The 23,296-nt window shown below is 41.4% G+C and overlaps 1 protein-coding gene across 5 annotated transcripts; it reads right to left on the bottom strand.

The window, feature by feature from the left end:
- Window positions 1–8,447: 8,447 nt before the first annotated feature.
- On the bottom strand, window positions 8,448–21,924 carry LOC133387977 (complement factor H-related protein 1-like). Of its 5 annotated transcripts, none has more exons than XM_061633973.1 (6): window positions 21,717–21,924; window positions 17,344–17,532; window positions 15,418–15,609; window positions 11,330–11,524; window positions 9,975–10,171; window positions 8,448–9,207 (listed from the first exon to the last, which is right to left on the bottom strand). In XM_061633973.1, exons 1-5 carry the CDS (start codon window positions 21,778–21,780, stop codon window positions 9,975–9,977), a joined length of 837 nt encoding a protein of 278 aa, XP_061489957.1. In that variant the 5' UTR covers window positions 21,781–21,924; the 3' UTR covers window positions 8,448–9,207. The 5 variants fall into 5 exon arrangements, with proteins under 5 accessions (XP_061489957.1, XP_061489958.1, XP_061489959.1 ...); XM_061633974.1 differs by having other exon boundaries at window positions 8,448–9,204; XM_061633975.1 differs by having other exon boundaries at window positions 11,330–11,512.
- Between the last annotated feature and the right edge of the window lie 1,372 nt (window positions 21,925–23,296).

The raw sequence follows: 23,296 nt of genomic DNA, 5'->3' as shown, positions 1-23,296 counted from the left end.
TGAGGCCCGCTGTAATGAATTTGCTAGGCGCTTCCAGAATAAAATCTTTAGCATCCGCCAGGACTTAGACTCCAGTGTTATAGCAGGTGAATCAAGCAAGGTATCCAGAGCACAGCCTTGTCCAGATTTCTTGGATGAGTTTCAGTTGGTACAGGTTGATGACATTGACAAGGTGCTTGGACAGGTTCATGCAACCACTTTTGTGCTGGATCCTTGCCCTTGTTGGCTAATAAAAGCTAGCAGGGATGGAACAGCCAGCTGGGCCAGGCAAGTGATTAATGCCTCTCTGCGAGAGGGGGTGGTCCCTGGCTGCCTGAAAGAGGTGGTAGTGAGACCACTCTTGAAGAGACCCTCCCTGGACCCAGAAAATCTTAATACCTATAAACCGGTGGCAAATGTTCCATTCCTGGGCAAGGTCCTTGAATGAGTGGTTGTGGGCCAGCTCCAGACACTCTTGGATGAGACAGATTATCTGGATCCATTTCAGTCGGGTTTTAGGCCTAGTTTTGGCATGGAAACAGCCTTGGTCACCCAATATGATGACCTTTGTCAGGAGAGAGACAGGGGGAGTGTGACTCTGTGGATTCTTCTTGATCTCTCAGCAGCTTTCAATACCATCAACCATGGTATCCTTATGGGAAGACTGGCTGAGTTGGGAGTGGGAAGGACTGCATGGCATTGGTTCCGCTCCTACTTGGCGAGTCGGCTCCAGAAGGTGGTGCTTAGGGAACATTGCTTGGCACCCTGGACTCTCCAGTATGGGGTTCTGCATGGATCAGTTCTGTCCCCCATGCTGTTCAACATCTACATGAAAACGTTGGGTGTGCTCATCTGAAGCTTTGGAGTGCGTTGCCATCAGTATGCTGATGACACACAGCTCTGTTTCTCCTTTTCATCTTCTTCAGGCGAGGCTGTCAATGTGCTGTACTGGTGCCTGGCTGCGACAACGGACTAGATGAGGGCTAATAAACTGAGGCTCAATCCAGGCAAGACTGAGATGCTGCTAGTGGGTGGTTCTTCTGACCAGATGGTGGATATCCAACCTGTCCTGGATGGGGTTGCACTCCCGCTGAAGGAGCAGGTTTGTAGCTTGGGGATTCTCCTAGAACCATCTCTGTCACTTGAGGCTCAGATAGCCTCAGTGGCATGGAGTGCCTTCTACCAACTTCAGTTGGTGGCCCAGCTACACCCTTATCTGGACAGGGATAGCCTGGCTTCAGTTGTCCATGCTCTAGTAACCTCCAGGTTAGATTACTGCAATGTGCTCTACGTGGGGCTGCCTTTGAAGATGGTTCAAAAACTGCAGCTTGTGCAAAATGCAGCAGCCAGATTGGTAACAGGGACCAGACAATTCAAACATATAAAACCGATTCTGGCCTGCTTGCATTGGCTGCCTGTATGGTTCCAAGCTCGATTCAAGGTGCTGGTTTTAACCTATAAAGCCTTACATGGCTTGGGACCACAACACCTGATATAACCCGACACGAACCCACCCATACACTATGCTCAACATCCAAGGCCCTCCTCTGGGTGCCTCCTCTGATGGTAGCTGGGAGTCTGGCAACAAGGGAGAAGGCCTTCTCAGTGGTGGCCCCCAAATTATGGAATGATTTCCCTGACAAGGTGTGCCTGGTGCCAACACTGTTATCTTTTCGGCCCCAGGTTAAGACTTTCCTCTTCTCCCAGGCATTTTAACATGTGTTTTTAAATTGTTTTTTTTTAAGTGTTTTTAAATTTGTATATTAGTTTTTAATGTTTTCAATTGTTGTAAACTGCCCAGAGAGCTTCAGCTATGGGGAGGTATACAAATGCAATAAATGAATAAATAAACATACAATCAGTTTCTGTGAAAACCTAACAATTTGACCAAGGCCCTCCCGCTGTTGCATTTTAAATGGATATTGCATTTTAAAAGGATACCTTTTTGATTGTAGAATTTTGAAAATTCAGTTTTAAGAGGGGGGGGAATGGTTTGTGAGAAAAAAGTATAAAGATGAGATTAATGTATGTAAATTTGTGAAAGCCTGAAGCAAGTTTCAAAACTTCTGCTCAAACAGCATTGTAATAGCCAAAGGCCATGGAAAGAAAATTTTCATAACAGAAATTGTTCACATACATAACTGGTTCTTCAGATTAACTCAAGCACGATACTCAGATGTAAATGAGAGTTCACACTGATCAAGCTTGAAGTGTGTCCTGTTATTAGCCGTTTAAATATTAACCACTGCATATCTATTAAGCAACTGATTCCTGGTCTATGGTAATCATTAAATGATCTGCCACTGCAGATTAGAATTGATGAAAAGCCACAGCATAATGCAGTGCTATACTGATTCCTATCTCTGGTTGCATTTCTTTATTCTTTATATTGTTTTCTTAAAAAAATAATGAATAACATAGCAATTATTTCCCTGGTACTATTTTGCCTTTTCACCTTGTAGCTTATCACTTAGGGAAATGCAGCATGTCTATAGAAGAAATGGAACAGTACCGACCAGCCGGCTGTTCATAGCACTTAAGGCAATATACAGTTTCCTTGTACCAGAGAATCTTCACGTTCAACTACGAACAACTCCAGGGACTGACACTACAATGAACTTTCTCCTTCTTTAGTTTCATCAGTTATTGACTCTAGGTGTTCTCCATAGGATTTTTTATGGGTTTAGAGAGAAGATTTTGTTGCTGCTTTTTTGTTGTTTAATATGACAAGCTGGAAAGAGGAAGAGTTACTGGAAAGAGGGACATGAACTTGTTAAACCAACTTGGTCTGTTTGCAGAATAGCTGTGCATTATGTGTTGCAAATCTGGCAGCAATGATTAAAGCAAACTTTCTTTGTAAGACTGGCAACTGACTGGAACAACTTTGCCAAGGTCTGTCCTTGTTCCTTAAACAGCAGCTTGTGAAGAAGAAAAAAAATCAGATGATGAAGTGTTTCACAATATGAAAATAAGTTGGTCATCTGTTAATGTCTGCAACTCATTCTGCCATTAAGGAACAATTACAGTGGTGGTTGAAACGTTGGGTAGAAAGCAGAATCCTTTAAAATCTTAGGTCCTAACCCAAATTAAGCAAGGGATGCTCAATTTCAGTGGTTCTAGCTGGCATAAGTGCACATAACCTGCATTGAGTTTTATGTAATAAATACAGTTTATCAAAGGAGTTGTAGAAAAATGTACACTGTCATCTCAAAAAGGGAATGTGAGAGGAGAGGGGGAAAACAGTTCTGCATGACCTGGAGTTGTTCAGGTAGGAGATCTGTCAGTTGTTTGGAGTGATTTTACATGGACTAAATCCAGACTAGGCTCACAATATCCCTATCAAAATGAAGAGCTTGGAAGTAACTTGTTACAAATAACGAGTTACTTGTAGTTTATTACTTTTTTAAGTAACGAGTGGGAAGATTCATTACGTTTTGCTAGTAATAGAATTTCCTTACTTTTCAGCAGCAATGGTAACGTTTCCAGCATTTCTTTTGGGAGTTACTTGGGGGGGAGCTGGGGAAGTCTTCTGCTCCTCTGATTGGTGGACAAAAGACATGTGCCAGAAGCACTTCTCTGGTGTTGCTTTTCCCTCATGCTCTGTGTTAGGAGGCACGAGAGAGAAAGTGGAGAGCCAGACAGTTGGTCACGGAGCGAAGATAGAGGGAAAAATGCTATGAAAATGGATGGTGGAGGGAGAAAGCCGGAGGGCAAGGATGAAGGAGGAGAAGGCAGCACCAAAATGGAGGTGAAGAGCTGTGGAGGTGAGTGACGACAATGTGCATGTGTGTGTGTTACCCTTTCCGGCTTGCAGGAGTGAACTCCGGACACTCTGGATGGTGGATCTCCGCTTGCCCTCCCTCGCTCCCCACCTGCCTGCCTGCCTGCCCACCTGCTCTCTCACTCGCCTTACTGCCCCACCCCCATTCTTTTGCCTACCTGCCCACACCCCACTCACCCTGCCACCTGCTTGCCCACCCCTGCTTGCCCTGCTGCCCCTCCACCTGCTCACCTGCCCCCTGTTCACCCTGCTGCCCCCTGCCTGCTTGCCCACCCCCTCACCCTGCCACCTGGTTGCTCCCACTTGCCCTGCTGCCCCTCCACCTGCTTGCCCCCTGCTTGGCCTGCTGCCCCCTACTCACCCTGCCCCCACCTGCTCACCTGCCCCCCACATGCCCTGCTGACCCCCACCTGCTCATCCTGCTGCCCCCTGCTCACCCTGCTGACCCCCACCTGCTCATCCTGCTGCCCCCTGCTCACCCTGCTGCCCCCTGCTCACCCTGCTGCCCCCTGCTCACCCTGCTGCCCCCTGCTCACCCTGCTGCCCCCTGCTCACCCTGCTGCCCCCTGCTCACCCTGCTGCCCCCTGCTCACCCTGCTGCCCCCTGCTCACCCTGCTGCCTGCTCACCCTGCTGCCTGCTCACCCTGCTGCCTGCTCACCCTGCCTCTGCCTGCTTGCCCTGCCTCTGCCGGCTTGCCCTCCCTCCCACCTGCTTGCCAGTCCCCCTCGCACTGTTGCCTGCCCCCTGCCGCCCCCACCCCTGCTCTCTCTGCCCACCTGCCCCCCACTCGTTCACTCATCCTGCTGCTTCTACCCTCTCTCTCTGTCCCTGCTTGCCCCCACTTGCTCACTTGCTCACTTACCCTGCCACCCCCACCCCTGCTCTCTCCCTCCACTCATTTGCTCACTCGCTCTGCCACCCCCACCCTCACTCTCTCCCCCTGCCTGCCCCCGCTCGCTTGCTCTGCTGCCCCCACCCCCACTCTCTCCCCCTGCCTGCCTGCCCACCCCCACTCACCTACTGGCCCCCATCCCCTGCTCTCTTGCCCCCTGCTTGCTCACTCGCCTTGCTCTCTCCCCCCCCCTCACACACAAGGAAGCATCACTTGTTATATTTGATACAGGTGTACTGCTCCTTGACTTGGTGAAGAATGGATTTGTTGAGATCTGATGTGATATTTATTATCATGCTGCTTAGTATTTCGGTAGATCCTTAAGAACTCTAACTGAAGATGTGTGTGGCACCCTACTAACAAGTCTATAGAATATGGGCATTAAATAGTACAATATTACACCTACAATCCTGCATTCTACAATCCTAAATTCTACATTTGTAACTGAAATTGACTTAAGTGGCACTTTTCATGAGAATAAGGTAGGAATCTTTGGGCTTGATTTAAAACACTGCTAGGGCCACTAAAACGGCTCCTCTTGGCTTGCAGGAAGGAGCAGCATGGTGAGGCTGAGAAGTCTCTGAGCCATAGGGACGGCAGTTGTTTGCTGGGGCTTATGTATGGCACCCTGCTGTGCTGCTCTGTGCAGCTGCATTGTGGATCAGGCTTTAAATCTACTTTGTTGTTATGTGCCTTCAAGTCGATTACGACTTATGGCGACCCTATGAATCAGTGACCTCCAGGAGCATCTGTCATGAACCACCCTGTTCAGATCTTTTAAGTTCAGGTCTGTGGTTTCCTTTATGGAATCAATCCATCTCTTGTTTGGCCTTCCTCTTTTTCTACTTCCTTCTGTTTTTCCCAGCATTATGGTCTTTTATAGTGAATCCTGTCTTCTCACGATGTGTCCAAAGTATGATAACCTCAGTTTCATCATTTTAGCTTCTAGTGACAGTCCTGGTTTAATTTGTTCCAACACCCAATTATTTGTCTTTTTTGCAGTCCATGGTATGCACAAAGCTCTCCTCCAACACCACATTTCAAATGAGTAGATTTTTTTCTTCTCCGCTTTTTTCCCTGTCCAACTTTCACATCTATACATAGAGTTTGGGAATACCATGGTCTGAATGACTGTGACGTTTAGTGTTCAGTGATACATCTTCGCATTTGATTAAATCTAATAGTAAATACATTTAAATACCTCCAAAATGTGCAGCAATCAAGTACACTGTTGGATAACATTTGACTTTCTGCTTATTTTACGGTTATCTAAAAGTCACATTTTAAATGCAGTTCTCATCTATTAAGTACAATCTACCTAATGCTGCTGTTTATTCTCTGATTATTTCAATGAGGTTTGTGCAAGAAGCACAGCCTTATCAACATGAGTTAATGCTGCGTAATAGCACTGCTGGGTAGATTGCACCCTTCACTGGTAATTTATCCATCCTGTTAAATCTTTGTAGCTTTCATTCAAATCTGTTTGTGCTGGCAGCACAAGAACATGATTTGCACACAGAAAAGGCATCCACAGCATTTGTTCACACTCTCCACTTTTACTTTGCTTAATTTTTTTTTTAAAAAAAATTATTAATACTGACAGCATGTTTAAACTATGCATATTTTGCATGCAATATTAAAACACGCTTTTGCATACAAACAGATTTGGAATCTAACTGTACAGTAAGCTTTGATTGCAAATATTGTTGATCCTTAACAGAAAAACAATGGTTCTCCCCGCAATCAAAATCTTGAATTGAGCAAACATATTCCAATGTCCTGACAGGAGATATATATTTTTTAAAGTCGTATAATAATGTAATATAATCTTAGAACCGATTTGCAGTTCTACTTTGATGAATTTTAATAAAGTTATTTTTACTATGTATTGAAATTTATTTCTCACATGCAGTCAAGCATTCACATGGGACACCACAAGTCATCTTCCCCTTCCTTTTCTCTCTCTCGATACAGTAGAATTGAGAATATTAGGGAGGATGGTAAAATTATTTCAAAATGTATATCAATCTTGTATTTAAATGCTCACTTGGTCACCTTTGGTGACCAGGAATTCCAGATAGGTGAGTGGAATTTCTTCCAGTTGAGTGAGTAGGCTGGAAAGGAGGGGTGGCGCTTTCCCAGCCCATAAGAGAGAGATTCTAGTTCCTGAGGCTTGTGTGGATACAGCAAGCAATAAAGAGGTACTGCAGCAACCCACCTGGTATGGACTGACTGAGCAGTTCGACAGCTGAGACATAACATGTTTTTTGAGACATAACAGAAATGTATTATAAAAGCAGCATTTCAAGTGTAAAATTTGATTTCAAGTGTTGGGGTATCATCATTGCTTGGGGTGGGTGGGGGAATGTGAGATCCTGTTATGCCATTCTGTTAATCTTATGGATAAAAAAAAGTATTGTACTACCTCCTGTGTGTGTGTGTGTGTTTATTTTTAATGTTGTTTTAGGCTACTTAGATGTGCAGCAGCCAAGGTCAGCACCTTGTAGGCGTTTTTTAACAAAGTAACTGAAATGTAATTGTAGTGATTACTTTTGAGAAAAAGTAATCAGTTACTTTCAGAGCAATTGCAATTGTAACCGTGATTACTACTTTTTTGGACCAAGTAATTGTAACTGTAATTTATTCCTTTTTTCAAGTAATCTTCCAAGCTCTGTCAAAATGTAACTGTCCACATATCGAATATATTCAATAGATACTAGTCTAATAAAAATATGATTTCTTGTCAAACTAACTGGAAGAAGTACCCTGTTTTGTTGATTAAGCCATGCATTTAGGGGATTTAAAGAGGATTACTGCCTTCATGTGATGTAGCATGGAGCTTTGAGAAATACATAGAAAAGGATCATGCACATGAGCAAGATACATAGGAACATGGGAAGCTGCCTTATACTGAATCAGACCATCGCTCCATCTAGCTCAGTAGTGTCTTCGCTGACTGGCAGTGGCTTTTCAAGGTTTCAAGCAGAGTTCTCTCCTAGTCCTACCTGGAGATGCTGAGGACTGAACCTGGGACCTCAGATGCTCTGCCACTCAGCTATGGCCCATTTGTCCATTGGTACCATTGGAAATATATGGTTATCAAAACTAAAAAGAGATTTAACTCCATTCACAACGTGTATGTTAACGATGTTTTGCAGAAGCAAATCAGCCTAATAATTGTGTTTGATGAATATGAATCAATAAAGGATAATGCCCCTGGGCTCCTACTGGGAGGGAGGCCAGGATATAAATCTAATAAATAAATAAAATAACAGACCTCTGGGATGTTCAAGTGGTGTTATGGGAGAACTGATAAACATCACAGGAGACATGGTTATTCAAATGAAGAAAGAGTATTTCCTTGCTAAAACGTTTGAACAAACAGTGCTTATCAACATAATGCAAGTGCAAAAATGGATTGACAGTGCTTGTAGACCTTTTTACTATCATAATAGCATTGTCAGGTTAAAAAAAAGCACATCATGTGACATCATAATATTCAATTTCCCTATTTTGGTGGAAGTCAATACGATGGAATGGAGAAACCTGAAAAAGAACTGTTCATTGTCTTACTAGATGTTACCACAGAGGTGTGAGGACAAGGTGCATTCTTTTCTACAAATGACACACAATCAAATTTTTTTAAAAGATTCCATACACAACCAGTAAATCCCATTTGTCAGTAACATGAAACACTGAGTTTTGGCTCAGTGATCTGTTGTGAATAACCACTATTAATCTGGGTTCACATTTTCATCCAAGCATGTAAAGCACACAGACTGAAGATTGTAACTGAAATGAATTAAACCTTTTATTGAAACACTTGATACACTTTGGAGAATACAAAAATGATAGTATCATCTTCAGTGACTACTGGACAGGTATTCCTGGACATTGTGAGAAGAAAGGAAATGCAACGTGAATAAAAGAATATTCAAGACATGTGAACCAAAAAACAAGAATAATTGACGAAGTCACAATTTGTGTGCATGCATAATTTATTCTCTCTCTCTTGTGCTTCTCTTGATAACCCTAGACTGTATCTGATATTTATGGCTGCTAGACCAAAGATGGGCACCAGACCTTTTTCTGGAGGAAATGTAACTGGTGTCCTTGCATATTGCTATTGCCTTCCACTGTCACATAATCCACTTAAGTCACATGGGGTCATTCCATATCAGCATGTTATGATTTTACCATCTGATGTGCTGCCTGTGGATGGTTCTTCTCAGCCTCTTATCAGGTATGTTTTGTTCATCCTTATCATCACTTCAGGTGCCAAGATCTCATACTGGCTGTCACTTTGCTTCAGCAAAAATTGCTAACAGCTTGCACAGAACTGGACTTTTCTAGTTTGGTGTATCCTGTCTGCTCTGAGCTTTTCTCTATTCAGTGGTTCCTTGGGCTTAGCAGAACTCGATTAACAGCTACAGAATCAAAATATATATTTGCAAAAGCAATTTGATATTATGAGATTAAAATTAGGAGATCGATGACTTCTGAAGATCAGATTTGTGGTTAAAAAGTGCTTCTTCTCGTGCAACACACCTCTACTAAATACAAAGGAAAAAATGAAAAGAGAATTTTGTATGCATATATTTGTAGATACCTCCTGATCTGTGACAAAATACAGTTTTTAATAACATTATGGTATTAGGTTAATTCTATATACAGGTACTAGGTACAGGGATGGATAATCTGTAGATCTCCAGAAATTGTTAGACTCCATCAGCCCCAGACAGCATGACCAATGATCAGGGATGGTTGGAAATGTAGTCCAGCAACATCTGGAGGGCCACAGACTCCCTATAGGGGTATTCACAAATTACATTTAATGAGTGTACCATTTTGTGTAGCTATGTACACAGTCATTGAGCTGTCCAAATCAACAAGTGGATACACTCTCACACAAACACTTGTACATGTGTAGAGACAGCTTATACCTGTGAGCAAGCCTTATAAAATACACTTTTAACTATTTTATTTTCCTTTAATATTTTTAAGAGAAGCAAGATGATAAGAATGAGAGTGAAAGTGGGAAAGCAGGTGACTACTGGGGGAGAAAGAAATGGTGAAACAGAGAGAAAGAGAAATATATGGAACAGAATGTTAAAATTAGGCTCCGTTTTGCAGGTTGAGGTTTAAAGCAGATTCTAGATCTGAAAAGGTTGAAGATGACTGACACAAGTCTGTGCAATCACAAAATCAACCTATTTTCAATATGTTTGCTTTCCCACATTTAAGAAAAAAAGCCCTCAACTACTGGACTGGCATGTGCGGCGCATTTTCGAGTCTTGTGGTTGAATGATTATATACATACCTAAACACATCTTGGATATTGCAACTTGCCCTCTACACATGTTGGTCTGAAGGAAGGGGAGGATGGATCCTTCTCATGACCCTGTTTACAGGAAAATTCCAGTACATCTCCAGATTGTGCATATATTTTTTCTCTTGCTGTCCACCTCATCTGGATATGGTAACGATTCATATCTTCTGCAGTTACTGTGCAAGCCTCTGCAGAAAGGCACAAGTCATTTCACCTTTGAAAGGCGAACTGGAGAGTGAAGAGTTCGTGACACACAACAAACATACCACTCTCATAGTCAGTTTTTAAAGAAATAAATAGTACAAAACCGAAGTTGCCTTATATTGTTTGCTGCAACTGGTAGCAGCTCTGCAGGGGCTTCTCCATCCTGGCTGCTTGAAATCCTTGAAATCCTTTTACCTGGAGGTGCTATGGAATAAATTCCAGCCCTTCTGTATGCAAAGAATATACCCTGCCATCAAAAACCCTAGTTCTTTCCCACAGTTATAATCTTCATTTCTCTGGTTGCTCATATACTTCTATGGGATTTGAGCTGAGGACTTCTTATATTAAAATCAAGAATTATGGCATGGCCCAGACCAACATGCAGAGTTTCTTGGCTATCAAAGGAAAATTCCCTTTCATCTATGCCTCAGAATAGCAATAAGAACAATGCAGGCTCCCAAACTGCTTGTTGTTCACTGGGTTGTTCTTAAAAATATTGGTTTTGCACACTATTAGCATGTGTAGCAACATGAATCAGAATGTTGACTACCTATGAGCCCCCTCTCCCCAATGCCACTGGTTAAACAGTTGATGGTACAGAATGTTCAAAAACATTTGATTTTGCCTGAAAGATACTGTATAAGCCATTCATGAAATGTTGTGTTGAGCTGCTGAGACAAAACTAGAAAGTCAGTTTGACCCTTGGGGGAAAACCTTGGCTCAGGTCTTGTTCAGCTCTCATTCAGTTTGATAAACCTTTAGCCCAGTTTGTTTGACTACTGTTAACAACACCTACATTTGCTGTCTGAGATGGTTGTTTAATTTTGCCCAACTGGAAGATCACCATTTCCCCTCCTGAGATGGCTGCAAAACCAGTTTCTAACAATAAAGTACCCTCTGGAACAGCATTCCCCAACCTGGTACCCTCCAGATGCTGTTGGACAACAACTCCCATCATCCCCTGACTGGGGCTGATGGGACTTGAAGTCCAATATCTAGAGGGCATGAAGTTGGGGGAAGGCTGCTTTAGAATCAACCCAAGTGACATCAGAATGATGATGTTTTAAATATAAAATTCACTCTTTTCTAGGTGTATAGCTCAATACAACAAGAAAGCAAAAGATTACAGACTTCCCCCATACCTAAGCATACTGGTGTTTCTGTCCAGCCGCCATTATTACAGCTCACTACTGGAGATCCTCTCATTATGTATAAGCGTTGGCATTTGTATTTCACTGTTGCACCTGATATGTATCGTGTCAAGGGCATGTCCAGAATGTCTCCATTTTCAATCGAAGGTGGGCGACTACATCCTTCTTCAAGACCTGTAGTGATACCTTAGATTATGCATACTTTGATTACAAATATTGTTATGTGTGCACACACTACTGTCAATTCTTGCAGCTTAGTGTAAGAAGAAAATTGAAGTACTAAAGTGCTGTGAAAAAGTATTTGCCCCCTGTCTGATATTTTGCGTTGTTGCATATTTCTGGCACTGAATGCTGTCAGATCTTCAACCAAAACCTTAAAGGAGAGAAAAGGGATCCTGAGTGAACAAACAACACAAAAATTTGATACTGATTTCATTTATTTATTTAAAAAATTAAGCAACACCCAGTGCCCCCGTGAGAAAAAGTAATTGCCCTCTTAGACTCAAAACCAGGTTAAGCCACCTTTAGTAGTGATGACTGCAACCGAACGCTTCCTGTAGTTCCTGATCAGTCTCTCACAGTGCTGTGGTGGACTTTTGGCCCACTCCTCCATGCAGAACTGTTTTAACTCAGTGACATTTGTGGGTATTTGAGCATGAACTGCTCCTTTCAGGTCTTGCCACAACATCTCAATGGGTTTGCACAGTGTCTTTCTGATGGTGGAGCCATGAACACTGACCTTGGCTGAGGCGAGAGAGGCCTGCAGATCCCTGGATGTTGTTCTGGGGTCCTTCATGACTTCCTGGATGATTTTACGCTTTGGTCTTGGAGGGATTTTGGCAGGACAGCCACTCCTGGGAAGATTCACTACTATCCCAAACCTTCTCCATTTGGTCAGTATGGCTCTGACTGTGGTTTGGTGGAGCCCAAGAGCCTTAGAAATGGCTTTGTAACCCTTTCCAGACTGATATGCATCAACAACTGTTTTCTGGAGGTGTTCAGGAATTTATTTTGATCATGGCATGATGTGGCTTTGGAACCTGTGTGCTGGCAACTTCAATCTGATGGCAAGGGCCAAAGTAATTCAGATTTCTACTTGGCAGGGCTGGCCCAAAGCAGGCCTGATTGTTTACCAAGATATTCAAACGTCTGGCCCTAATAATCCCTTTCATTGGGTTGAGTTAATAGGGGGGCAATTACTTTTTCACACAGGGGCATTGGGTGTTGCCTAACTTTCTTTAATAAATAAATGAAATAAGTATCAAAATTTTGTGTTGTTTGTTCACTCAGCTTCCCTTTTCTCTAATATTAGGTTTTGGTTCAAGATCTGACAACGTTCAATGCCAAAAGATGCAACAACACAGAAAATCAGACAGGGGGCAAATACTTTTTCACAGCATTGTATATAATGATAATGATAATAATAGTAATAATAATAATAATAACTTTTTTAAAGTCTCCTGTTAAAAAAATGAAAGCATGTTCTTAAGGTATGTTTTGAAATGATGACCTATGTGTAAAGAGACAATCAACAATTTGTCTTAGTTATTGTCTCTGCAGGTGTGGACGTAGGAATGAACAAATTTGTTTGCAATCTGTGCTGCTTCTCATTTTCCACCCATGATTCTGTTGCTGCCAGATATATACAGTTGCTGAGATGGTCTCAATTATAAGTGTGTAACTACAGTTTATTCATTTTTCTACTTAGTATATTGATAAGAATAATGGTTTTGACCATCACATCATTGCTCTGGAATTTCACATAAATATTTTCATTCATTATCAAGAACACAGTGACAAATAATGGGCATCAGTCAAACTTAAGCAAGGGAAGCTAAATGATGGATATTTGACATTTTGGGCTAAGCAAATTTTAACATTTTATTCTGTGCATGGCAATGACGCCTGAGGTGTCTTTGACACTGTCCAAAAGACTCCAACTATTCAGAGCCCAAAACATTCCAGCTGTCAGAACATTTGCAGAACATTTGCAGATTTGGGAAGGGCAAGAAAGGTTTCCGTTTGGTTCAAGTTAAAACTTTACACAGGCCACAGGGCAGAAGCCAGCCTTGTGGAAGAAGCTCAATACTGGGAAGCATAAGAACTTGCAAAGAATGTAAGAAGCATCCTGCTGGATCAAGCCAAAAGCCTATCTAGTCCAGCATCCTGTTCCTAGAGGCCCAAGGAAAGCCCACAAGGAGAGCACTCTCTCTACCTGTGATTCCCATCAACTGGTATTCCGAGGCAAAACTATGGGAGAAAGAGGTCAGAAGGAAGGTGGATGAAGGAAGAATAGACCTTCCTACTATGCACCAGAAGTTGAAGAACGAGTAAGTCAAAGAAAAGAGGGCATGAGGTTCCAAGGAATCAAAGCAAGGAGGACAAAAACCTCTGAGGGGTATGCTATTGTGGGGGTACTATGGTGCATGCTATGGTGGGGTGGGGTGGGGAGGGATACTGGAGAAGCTGGCGAAGAAACAAGGAGGCTAAAGGAAGTGGAATGATATGAGGGTGAAAACATGCAATCAGAAAAAGGAAGACCCAGGCAGAAAACAGGTGCAGCAACAGCTTGCATAGACCCAAGTAATGGGATGTAGTGCACACTATTTTACCCTAAAGTATCAGTTTTTGTATACATTTTAATCTAAACTATGCATTTAATATATAGTGTGCTTTTTTAACTGAGAACTGCATAGCAACATGCAAAAACCTAAGAATAGCTGTATTCTGATCTGCATGTCGGTCCAGGAAGTGCAAATCAGGTTGGTTCACTTCAACATGTGGACTGAACAAAATCTTTGCACAAATCTTGGTAGCAGGGCCACCTCAGATATAGCACCTCCTTGTTGGCAGTGCCACCACTGGGGCTGCCCAGCTGGAGTTTAGCCATGACAGGGCCTTTCCAGTGCCACTTCCCCATTTGTAGACTGGCCTCTTTGGTGGGATGTGCCTGCCTCCATTATTGACTTACATGAAATATTCAAAAACATTCCTGTTTACCCAGGCATTTGATGACTGAAAGATATGATTCCTGGCAAATGCTGGAGTCACTGTTTGAGATAAAGTTTTTAACTGTTTTTAGATTTTTTTTTTTAAAAAAAATGTTATGTTTGCCACCCTGAGCTCCTTTAGGAGAGAGAACTGCCCTTCCTCCCAAAGGAGCCCAGGGTGGCAAACATTAACAAAAGCAATTTAACAAGAAAAAGAAAAACATACTGAAAACAGATAAAAACATTTCAAAATACAATTACAATTTAAAGCTTTCTAAAACACCATTAAATTTTTTAAAACACAGTTAAAAGATTCTAAGATACAGTTTAAAAATGTTCTTCCACCAGCGACCTTCAGGTTGCCAGTCTTCTTCAGCCATCAAGTGTCTGGGTAAACAGAAATGTTTTCATATTTCTCCTGAAAATTAATAGTGATGGAGACAGATGCACCTCACTGGGGAGTGCATTCCACAAACAGGGAGCCACCACTGGAAAGGACCTGTCACAGGTTAACGTCAGCCGGGTAGCACTCAGTGGTGGCACTACCAACAAGGTTTCACCTGCTGATTATAGAGTCTGAGATTATTGACATTGGGAAAGGTGCTCCTTTAAAGAACCTTGGGTTCCAAGTTATTTAGGGCTTTATATGCTAATTCTAACAGCTTGAATTGGGCCTGGTAGCTCACTGGCAGCCAGTGCAGTGCTTTCAGGACCAGTGGTACATGGTGCCATTGGGCTGTCCCACTTACCAGCCTAGCAGTTATATTCTACACTAGCTGCAGCACCCAGACCATCATCAAGGGCAGCCCTACATACAGTACATTACAGTAGTCCAGTTGGGAAGTCACCAGAGCATGGACAACTCAGGCCAGGCTACCTCATTCCAGCTGCAGCTGGTGAATCAGCACTCTTAGCCACAGAAGCCATTTGGTACTCTAGTGACAAGTGGGAATCCAGAAGTATTCCCAGACTATGAACTTGCTCCTTCAGCATGAATGCAACCCCTCCCAGACAGGTTGTATATCTAAATTCAATCATCATCATCATCATCATCCAAATGACATTTATCAACTTCAACAGCACATTTACCAGCAGAGGTACATGATGGCAGATCCACATGCCCATCAACACACTGCCCCACTGAAGAATTTGTGAGGACATATCCTTCTCTACACAGGAATTCCAATGAATAGCCATTTTGAATAAACCTTGAATAGCTTCGGCCACCAGGGAAAATCAAGTGTTTGGCATCCAGCTGTTGCTTTGTGATTCTACAGGGTGCTAAATGGTGAATGGTGGAGGGGCAGAAAGGAGGGAGAGAGAAAGGCAGAGAGGGAAATTGCATTAGGAGTCACTTCTCCATGCCTTACACCTACCTGGTTTGACTTCAGACAAGTGTATTTGTACTCCAAAAATACCATATGGTATTCTGCTCATATGTTTTCTATGCTGGTCATTGACGGTCATAAAGAATGATTGACTGACTGGTTGCTCAGATGTTCAGGATCCATATATATTCAACATGAGACAGAAGGAATGGGATTGCACCTACTGTCCCCCCACCACTAAACCTCTTTGTGTTGATTGGCTCTATGTGCACAGAGCTTATGTGTGCACAGCTTATAGATGCGTATTTATTTATTGTGCCTAGTCACAACTATTTAACAACAACAACAACAACAACAACAACAATAATAATACAGAAAAATCAGACTCTGTTCGAAGCTATGGAAGCTATGGAAGCCAGGAATGGGGCAGTGAGCATTGATTATACATGGATTCATAGCACTGAAAAGGACTGTGTGATGCAAATGCAAATCTGTGCACACTAGCTGTTGGTGAATAGATGCCATATTAAAATCAGTATATTAAGCTGAATTTATATTATTATTCTGTGAAGTCTGATGAAGTGTTTACCAACCACATCCCTGAATTCTCATGTATTTGCACATGAGAGTACAGAAACCTTGTGCCTTATGTGGATGCCGTTATCTGGAGAATTCTCTTGTATGTGTTTGGGCTACTGGACAAACATGATCTCTGACGGAGCCATTCCTACCATTAGGCTGAATGAGGTGTCCAGCATAGGTGGCAAATGTTAGAGGCTAGAAGCCAACAGGGGCACCCTCCCAGCAGCTATTTGTCAGTACTGAATAGTGATGGGCTCCGTTTCTGCAATAATAGTATTTGCTATCAGATTTATTATTATTTCTGATATTCTCTATCTTTGTGGAGAGAATTTTGAAGTAGCAACTCACCATGCCTGGTTTCTGATTCATTCTTCTTCTTTTCCTATTCATTTTTTTAAAAAAATCGCTTTGAAATCTTCAATAGTGTGAGTGATACTTTTATCAGTCTACTTTCTATGTGAGCTCTTCAAATGTGTATTTCCTTTCACTGATGGCAATGAAGTGTTGATTGTAACTGACAGACAGAAAGCAGCAGGGGGGAATGCGCTGTTGATTGTAAGCAGCAGGGGGGAAGATGCTGACTTGATTATCTGCCTTAATCTGCTCTGCAATGCACTTGAAAAGGAATGTAAACAGGCAATCATTAGAGAGTTCAGAATAAAGATTGATACTAGTGGAGACTCGTGAATAAATAGTGATTATAATATCAATAATTCTGTGCAAACGAAAAAAATATTGGAGGAGATTGGAAAAATGAAAAGATATTGAAGGAAAAAGGAACACGATCATTAATGACCACCGGGGAGGTTATACTTAAAATGAAGCATAAAAAAGGAGAGGATTCCATCCCTAATACTGAAACAAGATTCATCCACCATACGTACATAGCTTCTGTATGTGGAAAGAGAGGCATCATCTTGTCCTTCACCCCCAAGAAGCAAACTGTAATGGGCCAGCCCTGAACTCTAAACTATGATTTAGTAACCACACCTCTAGCAAGTCACAGAGTGTCCTTAAGTTTATAAACCAGCTCTCAGAATCCACCCTAAACACTACCCATTCTGATTAAAGTTTGAAATAAGTCAAGAAAAATATGCCATCTTACCCAAACACTTCGGTGGAAATGTCCACTTTGGTGGAAGTATCCACTTGTGTCTGCATGTTATCCATTCAGACCCTTCCAAGGTATATCCAGGGTAGCACCTATACTGTATTCTGTCTCCTGTCCGATATTCAGCTTTATCACCACCACTTACAATCTCCCCAAAGTCAATATCAGGTGGTTCTTCACACACTGGAATTATATGAACATTATAATCAACATCAGGGCTCTTTTGTGATGATACCCACCAGTACAGAGTACTGGCATCTCTTCTTTTTTTCCTGCTCATAGCAGCCATTTTGTGCTGATAGCCATTACATTTTTATCAATATATAATTATTAATTATTATTATTTATTTGATTTATATCCCGCCCTTCCTCCCAGCCCCAAAAAAGAGAGTACCAATTAACATTGTTTTTGATGTCACAGCAGCACAATAAACCAGACCAAATCCAGTGCATTTCATATATTAGTATTCAAGAATTTTAATGAACATATATTACTATAGACAGCCTTGCAGAAATTTTCTTTCATATCATATTTGTGTTTCCAAAGCTGTGATCAGCCCAGATTTAAATTATTTTTTGCTACGTATTTTTCTGTACTGTTCTGTACAAATGAGATTATATAGACATGGAGCGAAACAGGGTGATGGTGAGAAATAGAATAGAGTACTCTGGAGGAAGGCATGGCTTCTGAAGGAGGGTATGGGATGGGTATCATGGAGATGGTATTAACACCCATAAATGAATATCTACATGTTTCACCAATGGGAATGAGCTTTCCAAGCTCTTGAGCCTTGATCAATATTTGGGAGGATCAAAGTGAGATTTGTTTTTTTGAAGGGTCTTATTACTCTTAAAGCTGCTAGTTGTAAAAATGGAATTTGCCAAGATTTGGAAGACTGCAGAACATCTAATATACAGAATATCTAGCATTGGAGAAGTGGTATGTTAAACATACTGCAATGTCAGAGAGGTTGATGCATGAAACTGCATGAGCTAAGGATCATACCAGTCTGCTAAGAGCCTCAGCAATTTTCAGGTAGTCCATGGGGAGGGTGGAATTTGGGAACCACCAGAGTAAGGCATTTGCATACATCTGGAGTACTTTCACCTCCACTGGTATTTAGGGTACATTCAACTTGTGTTTATTAGAATAGTTTATGTTTGCCCCTGGTGACTGCCACTGCTGTGCTTGCATAAGCCTTTGCTTTGCACAGTTCTATGCAGAATGAAGCTTTAGAAGCCAATGTGCTAATAGGTGTACTCAAAATGATATCCAGGCTGAGCACCTTGACAACATTTTGTTGCAGTTCTCACGTGTATATCGGATTCTTCAAATGAATGATTTTTAAAGGATTTTTTATCCCACTCCAGCCAAAGAAAAGGTCCCAGAATGGCTTACAGATCATTACAAACAAGACAATCCCTACCTTCAGGTTTACAGTCTGAAAAGACCAAAGACCCAGACCAAAAAGAAAACAGATTGGGAGGGAGGGAGGGAGGGAGGGAGTACTAACCACATTCAGGGAAAAGTTTTTAGTTACAAGTTCTTCTAATGATCAGTTGGAGTGGAAAAAATCAAGTTGATGGTCTCTCAACTGTGCTGAAGGAGTGGCCCTGCTTCCCTTCCTCTGGTGCAGCCTAATAGAATGGCTGCTGCTGACATGACTGTTGATAGAGGGAAGAAACTAAGCTTGGCCTCTCAGCAGAGCTGATGCTTGCCCTGCATTCAAATTAACTCAAGGAACAATATTCCCAAGTGTATCTGTGCATTGACAAAGATTGTGTGAAGTATCCTACCATTACAAGTTAAATCCATTGATGAATTCACATCTGTTAAGTGCCCTATCGATTCCAGTAAAACAGTAGTAGGGGACTGGATCTGGTAGGAGCAATGGATCCTTATCTTCACCACCCACCACGGGCCAAATTTGACAGAAGATCAAAGCCATCCACCTGTCAGTCCCCTGACATTACAATGACATCAGGCAACCTGGTTTTGCCCACACGAGCTGGAACCAAACTGTGGGCAAAACCACAGTCCAAAATACCAACAATCAGCTTGATTATTGGGGCTTGGGAAGCACTGCGCAAGGACTTCCGGGAAGGGTGACTTCGCCTGTGCCTGCCTTTGAGACGAGCTCTCGTCTCAGAGGAAGCTTTTTCAGTTTTAAAATCAGTCAGAACGTTTTTTTTTTTACTGGTAAAGACTTTCTCCCGGGCAGGGAGAAACGTAGAGATTAGCCACAAAAGCCTGTGTTTGTTGGGAGGACTGGATTTCATTAGTTTATGAGAGAAGGTTCAGCCAGCAGTGCCGGACGGACTTCCAAACAAGCTCTAACTGATTAAGCGACACATTTATCTTCAAAGGAAAACGGATTTTAACAGGCAAGCATCCTTCTTTCTATTTTTATCATCTGGTTTAAATTGTTGCAGCAAAAAGAGATTTGTCAATGAATCAGCTATAAAGAATCCCTGGGTGAGTTATAACTCTTCTCTTTCATTCACGAAATTAAGGAGGAAAGAAATTGAAAAAGCTTATCTTTGTTATTATTGCAAAAAGCTGGCCTGGAATTGTGCATTTTAAAGATACAAACGGATGAGGGATTTCTATTCCGAGGAGAAAATAAATAAATAAATCTGATTTATGAACTTTGGAGTATTATATGTCTGGGACTACTTTTTCTGGTCTATTTCATTTTGACGAATCTGCTTGTTCACGATGCCACTAACTGTTTTGATGCTGTGAACTAAATTTGTTTTGCATTCCTGAACATATAAGAGATAAGGCAGGCTGTGCTGTCTACACTGTGATGTCATCAGGCTTGGAATATTAACCCAATTGTTGCTGGAATAAGAAGTGGTTTTTTTTTTCTTTGTGGTTTTAAGAATGGCAATCAAGAAAGTGGCTGAGATCTTGGAAGTAATTATGTTTCAGAAAATAATGGATGAGATTGAGATAACGAAACAAACCCTGAGACAGGGTAGACAGGAGATGAAAATTGAATTTGGCAAAATGAAGCAGGAGCTTAAAGAAATAGGGGATCTTGTGAGAGAGGAGGTTGATGAGATCAGAGATACAACTGGACAAGCATTAGAAGATGAAAAAAGAAAAATTAAAGGGAAGATGCAAGCCCTGGAGATTGGAACAAATGTGGAACTGGAAAAAGACTTGGAGTTTATGGATATTAGAGATAAAATTTACTGTTTGGAATTCAACGTTGTCTCTGAAGAAATTAATGAAGATATTAGAGATAAAGCTATCAATGTCTTGGATAAATTTCTGGACTGGAATGATGTGATGGAGCTTGACATAGAAAAAATCTATAGAATTAATTACAGATATGTGACAATGGAAAAACTCTCAAGAGATGTGCCAGTGCATTTCGTAAAAAAGAAGAACAGAGATATGACTTTACAACAATATTTCAGCAACATATTCAGAATTGATGGCAAGGAAATATTTGTGATAAAGGAAATTCCCATCAGACTCTTATTATATGACTATAGTTATGACAGCAAGACTATTATGGGATATTGATAATGGAAGAATGGCTACTGAAATTACTGGACTTAACAGGATTATTGAAGATGGAAGATGGAATTAACATTGATAATGGAAGAATGACTATTGAAATTATTGGACCTAACAGATTTGATGAGATGGATTAATCGACATGTTTATTTGGAGAAAAATTGATAGATATATTTCTCAAGGAATTGAAACCTTTCTTTGACTTTTTGTGGAAAGAATAAAGTAATGTTTATGAGATTTGATGATTAATTAAGATAACTACAGGAGGAAAGTGATTTTGTAATATAATTTAAGAGACAGGTTTGTTATATATTGTAGACCTATAACTGATCTGCGAGAAATCGGAAGTCAACATTTTATTTTATTGTTTAATTATTTTTGTTTTGTTCAGTTTTGTTTTTGAAAATTTGAATAAAAATTAATGATAAAAAAGGAAGCACTGCGCAAGGGGCTTCACAAGCAGCAATGATCAGCTGATTGGTGGCACTTGCCCAGCACTTTGCAAGCCCCACCAATCAGGGCTTTACAGGGAACCACTTCTCAGCCCAGCTCTGTCTTTACCTGTCCCCCACCTGACATTATAAAAGACATGAAGTGCAGGGCAGGTGGTTTGGGTGAAATGGCCTGCTGGCATAATTAGGCCTGTGGGCTGCAGGTTCTCCACCACTGCAGTAAAGCATCTGCTACCACTTTAGAATAGGCAGAACTCCACAATACAATGAAGGATTCCTATCCCTGGTTCTAACTCTACAATTCTGCAGAAATCAATTTGTTTCTGTAACAAATAACATTACTTTCCCAGTACTTTTTTTTTGCCTCTTGCCAAATAACTTACCATTTTGGGAAGCACAGCATATCCATAGGAGAAATGGAATGAAACAGACCAGCCAGCTCTTCATAGCGCTTCAGGCAAAGTACGGTGGTTGTGTACCAGAGAATCTTCCCTTTCAGCAATCTAAGTACCCAAACAATTCGTACTAGGAGCTCGTTCTGCTTTTGTGATTGACCAATAACCCTATGGTATGGTCCCTTTTTATGTTGTTTGAATTATTCCTGGAAATAAAAGGAGGAAGAGCCCGGGGGGCCCCGCCCATGATAAGTGATTGCAAAAGTTCTATGAACAGGAGTTGCATAAACTTGTATGAGCAGCAATTTTGGCAGCAATTATTGAACCAAAAGTCCAGCCTTTAGCATCTTGTTGCCAAATGGTCAAGAAAAGGCTAGCAAGGCTGTCTGGCCTGTTCTGGGAAAGCTTTGTGATAAAGATTATGTCAGCATGCCAAGCTGGCTGTTAAAGGCACAGCTACAATAGCTTACTGAAAATCCTAATTGGACAGAATGTAGAATCTTTGAAAATTACAGAATCTTTTAAAATCACAACTAGTAGCAGTCAGTGGGGTGGGGCAGTGGCACTTACCTAACCTCCCATTCCCAGTGTAGCTGCAGCTTACCAGGAGGTAGAGATGGAAGGAGGAGGTGGTGAGCTTGGCATGATGCAAGTGCACCAGTGGCAGTACCAGATTGGCTTCACCTATGCATTTGCACTGCACTGAACAATTTTACATCATTATCTTCATAATTTCATATAAGTTGATGCACTCGTAACAATGTGTAGAGGAAAAAGTAAACCATATGGAATACTGTGATCATTTACATAGGTATTTATGTTAAAAATTATGCAATTTTTTTTGCAACCAAAAGAAAAATCAGAGGATCAAATCAGAAAGTGCCAAAGCAAACAGGAACAAAAAAAAGGGGTGGATTAGATGGAATGGGATGGAACGACAGACTATCAGAATACAAGCAGATCGGACCTAGGCAGCAAACCCCATCCGTGTCCTCCATGAGGAGTGGTGAGCCTCCTGTACCCACCCCCTGCATGTTTTAAAGCCCTGGGAAATGCATGGGGTGCCTCTGCGAGTACAGAAGGCTCCCACATCAGAACATCACCCTCCAACTCATGGAACGGCAAAAGGGTAGAGTGAGCATGCCCCATGTCCCAAATGCTCCTTCCCGTCACATTGTTTACTGAATATGAATATTAGTGCTGTTGTGCAGAACATTTCTCCTGAATTTGTTGTCAATCATTCTCCATCAATTAACGAGAAAAAAAATGTATTAGGAAATTGTCACAGAGGAAAGGGGGGAAATGGTGAAAATCTGCTGTGAAGGGTGCAGATGTTTGTTACATTTGCCTCTTTTTTATCATTAATTTTTATTCAAAGTTTCAAAAAACAAAACAAAACAAAACAAAAAACAAATTAATAACTAATACAATAAAATAAAATGTTGACTTCTGATTTGTCGCAGATCAGTTATAGGTCTATAATATATAACAAACCTGTCTCTTAATATATTACCAAATCAGTTTCCTCCAGTAGTTATCTTAATTAATCATCAAATCTCATTAACATC

Source organism: Rhineura floridana, chromosome 6 (assembly GCF_030035675.1).
Source record: "Rhineura floridana isolate rRhiFlo1 chromosome 6, rRhiFlo1.hap2, whole genome shotgun sequence".
NCBI lineage: Eukaryota > Metazoa > Chordata > Lepidosauria > Squamata > Rhineuridae > Rhineura > Rhineura floridana.
Note: the sequence above shows the minus strand (reverse complement) of the source record. Positions and strands in the feature narration are given on the sequence as shown.

Coding starts and splice junctions, on each gene's coding strand:
- LOC133387977 (XM_061633973.1), bottom strand. CDS start 21,780: ATGAAGAGCTGGCTGGTCTGTTTCATTCCATTTCTCCTATGGATATGC. Junction 17,533..21,716: donor ATGCTGTGCTTCCCAAAATG/GTAAGTTATTTG, acceptor ATATAATTCCAG/TGTGTGAAGAACCACCTGAT. Junction 10,172..11,329: donor AGAAACACCAGTATGCTTAG/GTATGGGGGAAG, acceptor GCCTTTCTGCAG/AGGCTTGCACAGTAACTGCA.